Genomic DNA, 5,884 nt, shown 5'->3' with positions numbered 1-5,884 from the left:
GCGTATCCCACACTTCTTTAGCCGTTCATCCGTCGATGGACATTCATTTTGCTTCCATGTCTTGGCTATTGTGAGTAATGCTTCAGTGAACACATGGATGCAGATATCTCTTTAAGATCGTAATTTCATATTTACCCAGAAGTGGGATTGTTGGATTATATGACAGTTTAATTTTTAATTTTTTGAGGAACCTCCATATTCTTTTCCATAGTGACTGTACCAATTTACATTCCCACCAACAATGCACAGAGGCCTCCTTTTCTCCGTGTCCTTGCCAACACTGGTTATCTTCTGTTTCTTTGATAACAGCCATCCTAAACAGGCATGAGGTGACATCCCACCATGGTTCTGATTAGCATTTCCCTGATGATTAGTGACATTGAGCACTTTTTTTATATACGTAACTATTGGCCATTTGTATGTCTTACTTGGAGAAAGAAACTTCTATTCAGTTCTTTTACCCATTTTTAAATCAGGGTATTTGGTTTTTGGCAGTGATTATTTTGCAAATATTTTTTCCAATTCTGTAGCATGCCTTTTCATTTTTGTAACTTTTATTCATTTATTTATTTTATTTTTCATTGTGCAGAAGCTTTTGAATGATGTAATCCCACTTCTCTATTTTTGCTTCTGTTGCCTGTAACGTCAGTCTTTTTTCTCTTAAGACCTTCAACTGATTGGATGACGCCTACCTACGTTATGGAGAGTAGTCTTCTTTACTCAAAGTCTACTGAGGTTAATGGTAATCCCATCTAAGAGACCTTCACAGCAACATCTAGACTGGTGTTTGTCCAAAAACCGGGTATGACAGGCTAGCCAAGCTGACATGTAAAATTAACCATCACAGGTACCATTACCCACCTGGATGAGCGTGTTGTCTTTGCACAGAGCTACTATGTTGGATGTCCTGTTCACACCCTGCACTTCTTTCTTTTGCAGAGAAAAGAAAATCCTCACTTTGCAGTTGCATCTGGTTGACAAGAAACTCTAATTTCGTGGGAAGAGGGCTGCATCTAACCCTCGCCAGAGTCATCACCAGAGGCGCACCCACAGCCGACAGCGACGCTCTTCCTATAGCCGAGGACAATGCAGGGAAGCAAGAAGTGCACAGATGGGTTCAGCGACTCCTCCAGCATCGGCAGTGTGCTGGATGATGCAGACAGGGAGGTGAGCAGCCTCACAGACCGGGCCTTTCGGAGCTTGTGCATCTCAGAGGACACATCCTTCCACGACTCCGATCTGGCCCTGTCCCCGGACATCAACCGCCAGGTGTTTGGGACTTTTCACCAGGGAACAGTAAGCCACACCCACAGGAAAAGTGGCATTTGGAGCCAGCTACCATCGCAAGGCACAGAGCATGCAGGCTGGGCGGCCACCTTCCAACAGCTCCCCAAGTACGTTCAAGGGGAGGAAAAATATCCCAAAAGCAGTCCCCCGCTGACACCAGCCCAGAGGAGACTGGAGGTGCCAGTTTCTGGCCTGAGGAGCAGCAACAAGCCTATCTCCAAAGTATCATCATTAATTAAATCTTTCGACAGGACTGAGAGCCAATGTTGTGACAACAGGCCTCCTACTAGCAAGCCCCCAGCTCTGAAAAATCCCCCCAAATTTGCTCCTCTCCCAGAAAGCAGTGTCAACTTCTGTTTTGATTCTGCTTTTTTGACAGTCAGGAGAGTGCCTGCCGAAGTCTCCAACATCCATCAGAACAGCCACCAGCCCGGCAGGAAGCATGATGAACAGGAGTGTCCCAAAAACCCTGAAGTGGCCTGTCACAGCTCCAGCAGCTTCCTCCCCACACCTGACAATGTGGCCAATTTATCTGAGTTGCAGCTCCCCTCCCCACCCCACAAGCCAGCCGAGGGGCAGCCTGGGAGAGGCAAGGAGTGGGCGCAGAAAGGCGCCTTTCTGCACAGTGAAAATAGTGCTTTTGAGTCGTGGAACGCCCACCAACCAAAGCTGCTAGAGAGAAAGGACACTGCTGAAACCATCCCAGAAAGCAAAGCTCCCAAACATTATGAGGACATGCCCTTGCTAAGAGAACCCCATCCTCCTGAGCGTATAGTCTCTCCCTGCCAAGTCCGGGCCAGCTGCTGTCAGGAAGAAAACAGACTGGCAGCAGGGGCTCTGTCCACATCTGGACCCTGGGGATCTAGGGATCCCGGAACCCAGGTATTCACTGGGGAGGGAAAAGCTTCCAGCTCACAGCTTGAGCCTCAGGTGAAGTCAACGCAACCCCCATGGAGAAAACCAAAGACTAGCAAAGGAGGAAAAGAAAATCTACAAGATGCTTCGCAAGAAAGACCAGCCAACAGGAGAGGCCTACCTTTGTATACAAAGCACAACCCCCAGGGTCAATTTCCAGAAAATGATGCTCTGGACATGCCTGTGGATCCTCGTGAGCATTACAATCCTCCTTTTAACATCAGTAAACTCTTGACACCCATAATACCCACCAAGCATGCCCTGGAGTCATCAGACAGACAGCCCAGGGACATAACCCCATCCCCTCCAGGACAGCTAAATGGATACCAAGAGAAGGAGCCCGACGAATGTCAGTCGCGAGACAGCTACAAGTCCAAAGCCCCCAGCCTGCTGTTCAACCTCAAGGATGTGCGGAAGCGCGTTAAGAGCACATACAGTTCCTCGCCTCTCTTGAAAGGCCTCGATGAGAAAACCAGAGGTAAGGCAGACCACAAGCAAGAACCCATGAGCAATGGCATCGTCCTTCCCAACAGGCTTGAGGAAAGCCCCCCAAATCAGCTTTCCACGGAGAGACCAGCTGATGCACCTCCTGCATTGCATATCAGTACCCAGAAGGACCCTTCGGATGACCCCAGTGAGTCCTCTGCGGACAGCTACCCAACCCTTAGCTCACCTCCGGCTATCGCCAAGGTCCCCCTCTGTGTCAACAGGGAGGCCACTGAAAGGAGCAGTCACGAAAAGGAGGACGCCAACCGAGAGTTGGAGATGGTCCCCGCCAGGTCCAGCTGGTGTCCAGACTCCGGGGAACCCCGCCCCAGGAAGCACCTATCCCTGAAGCTCTGCGATAGGGAGGCTGAGGCTGAAAAGGGTGCAGAGACGGCGAAGACCCACCAGCTAGAGAACGGGCCCTGGAGATCCATCTCCCTAGAGACAGAACCTGAGAGAGAGGCAGGACTACAGAACACACACTCGAACCAGAAATTGTCCCCAGGGCCCCTGTCTCCTGAGGAGGAGGATGTGTTTTACAGCGACAGCCAGTCTGATTTTACGCCGGCCCTCCAAAGTAAGGCCAAGTTCAGCACCAGCTCTTCAGATCAGTCCTTTGCCTCATTCGACGATCAGCAGAAGACATGGTTTACCGAGAGCCAGCAGGAAGACAGGAGGAAGGACATGAGTGCAGGTGACAGTCAGAAGGACGGGAAGGAAGACGTGGTGGGGAAAGAGGAGCCACAGTACTGTGCCTTAAGTAACGGGCACATGTGCGTGGAAGACCACAGCAAGAGGGGAGCGCTGCAAAGAGAAGGGGAAACTTTTCCTGCTGGAAGACTCAGAAAGGAGGCATGGAGTGAGGAAGCTAATTTCAGAGGCTCTTGGGTTGGGGGAAGTGAGGATACAGCCCTGTCACATGCCAAAGACCTTACCCCCCCACCAGCTTCTGCTACGAACAAGCACATACTGTTTACTATTAAGGACAACACTCTCCGAGCTACCCCTGTAATAAAACCTATCATGCTGCCTCTCCTGAGGACCATGTCCTCAGAGGACCCGCTGGGCAGCAGTCACAAAGAGGAGGAATCGCCAAGGCCAGGATGGGGCGAGGCTGCTGCTCTCTGTGCCCCCAAGAGCCAGGAAATGACTGGCACCCCAACACCAGCAAACACATGGGGCACACACTTGAAGCAGGTGGCCTATGAAGTCACGGAGGACCCTGGGCAAGTGTCCAGCACGGCCAGGATGGAGGCCTTCCAGCCAGCCCCGACGGAGAATCTCCCATCTCCATCACTGGTGGGAGGGGGGGATGGGATGAAGCTCCCCCCAGAGGCAGCCCATAAAGTCGGGAGGAGGGACGGCCAGAGCAGTTCCACAGACTCCAGCAAGCTGGGGGCTCGGTGGCACATCCCCACCATCACTTTACCCGAGGGCGACTTAGAAGACCAGCCAACCCCCCAGCAGCTTGGAACCTGCTGGGAAGAGCAAGCACAGGATTTCAAAAGTCACTTTCTGTCTACACCCAGAACAAGGCCCCCCTGGAGAAAACTGGTCCCAGGAGATGTGGCGAATTCCCCCAACCCCAGCTCCCTGGGGGACAGCAGCGCCTGCTCCCCAGCCGCCAGCAGCGTGTGGGACGACGCTTCCCAGGCCCCCTGCGACCCGGGGCTGCTGCCCGAGGAGCCTCCCAGCGCCAGCCCCTGGGCCAGCCCCGGCCCTGCTAGAGTCACCCGGCGGGAGGATGTGACACACCCCCTGGTGTGGGAGGCAGGTGCCGACCCCCAGCCCGAGCCATGGACAGACCACCCCCGGACACTCTCCCCGAGAGGCTCGTGGCTGGACGTGGCCCCCAGCTCGGCAGGCCCCCCTGAGACACCGGAGCCCCCTGCTCAGCTGGAGAGGGCGGCCGGCAAGCCCCCCGCAGTCCCACCCAAGACGGAGAAGGCCCTGCGGCGGGCCAAGAAGCTGGCAAGCAAGAGGAGAACGGCCGACCAGGCTCAGGAGAAGCCCGGCGAGCCCCGGGAGGCGCAGCCCTGGCCGGGGGACCCGGAGCGCACGGAGCGCACGGAGCGCACGGAGCGCAGGCCGCCGTCCCCCGGAGAGAGGCCCCGCGCCGCCTTCCCCGCGGTCCGGTCCCTGCCCCCTCCCGCGCACCGCCACTCCGTGTCCGGCTTCTTTTCCGAGGCTGCCGGGCGGCGGCCCGGGGGTCCCCAAGCCCTCACACCCCTGCCCCCTTACCCTGCCACCCAGAAGGTCCTCCAGGATCCCCAGTCTGGAGAGTACTTTGTCTTCGACTTGCCGCTGCAGGTGAAAATCAAGACCTTCTATGACCCAGAGACCGGCAAGTACGTCAAGGTCTCGGTCCCATCCTCCCAGGGGGGCTCCCCGGAGCCGCCCCCGCCGGACGCCCCCGCGGCTCCCTATGTGCTGTATGCCGGCTGCCGGCCCGTGCCCGTGACGACCCTGATGCCGCTGCGCTGCTCCTCGCAGCTCAGCGCTCCCACCTTCCTAAGGCAGGGCCCGCGACCCCCCACGGCCAGGCCCCAGAGCGCCCACGAGGCTGGACTGCAGCCGGCCCCGGGGCCTCAGGGCGACTCCACCTGGCACTCTGCAGGCCAGCGCCCCCTCGGGCATCCCCCGAGCCGGGAAGACCAGGGCGCAGAAGCTCCGGGCCTGGGCATCACCTCCACCGACGACCTGGAGGACTTTGCCACAGAAGGCATTTCTTGAGAATTACAGCAGACTGACTCACCCTCACCCCCAAATAAACCCAGAAGAGCTTCCTTCCCTCTCCCCCAGAACAAGCAATCGCTCGCGCACACACAGACATCGACTAATACTTGGCCATTTGAGATCCCTAAAATCCAAAAGGAAGTGGGGTTCTGAGACAGCCCCATCTGAAGGCTCCCTGAGGGAGGGGCACTGCTTGCATGATGCGGTCCCCTCTGTGTCCCTTCCCAGATCTGCTCCACTCCACTCCCCTCTTCCTCTCCCTTCCGCCTGTCCTGGCCTCCCCCGCCCGTCTCTGGCCCTGCCACCAGATTGGGTGTGGTACAGGACACCACAGGCCTGATCCCTAAAGGTCCCTCTGCCCCTGCATCCCACCCACTCCTTCTCAAGGGTAGGCTCCCCTAAGACCCCCCGAAATGCTGAGCCCTGCTGTGGGCAGGGAGCACCCAGCAGGCTGACCACC

At 56.2% G+C, this 5,884-nt stretch overlaps 1 protein-coding gene across 1 annotated transcript; it reads left to right on the top strand.

The window, feature by feature from the left end:
* Window positions 1-1,086: 1,086 nt before the first annotated feature.
* Window positions 1,087-5,421, top strand: LOC103593567 (chromosome unknown open reading frame, human C10orf71). Its single transcript, XM_008576580.1, has one exon. The coding sequence runs from the start codon at window positions 1,087-1,089 to the stop codon at window positions 5,419-5,421; it is 4,335 nt and encodes a 1,444-aa protein (XP_008574802.1).
* The last annotated feature ends 463 nt before the right edge of the window (window positions 5,422-5,884 follow it).

The sequence above is a fragment of the Galeopterus variegatus genome, unplaced genomic scaffold (assembly GCF_000696425.1).
Source record: "Galeopterus variegatus unplaced genomic scaffold, G_variegatus-3.0.2 Scaffold1369, whole genome shotgun sequence".
In the NCBI taxonomy this organism is placed as follows: Eukaryota; Metazoa; Chordata; class Mammalia; order Dermoptera; family Cynocephalidae; genus Galeopterus; species Galeopterus variegatus.
Note: the sequence above shows the minus strand (reverse complement) of the source record. Positions and strands in the feature narration are given on the sequence as shown.

Coding starts and splice junctions, on each gene's coding strand:
- LOC103593567 (XM_008576580.1), top strand. CDS start 1,087: ATGCAGGGAAGCAAGAAGTGCACAGATGGGTTCAGCGACTCCTCCAGC.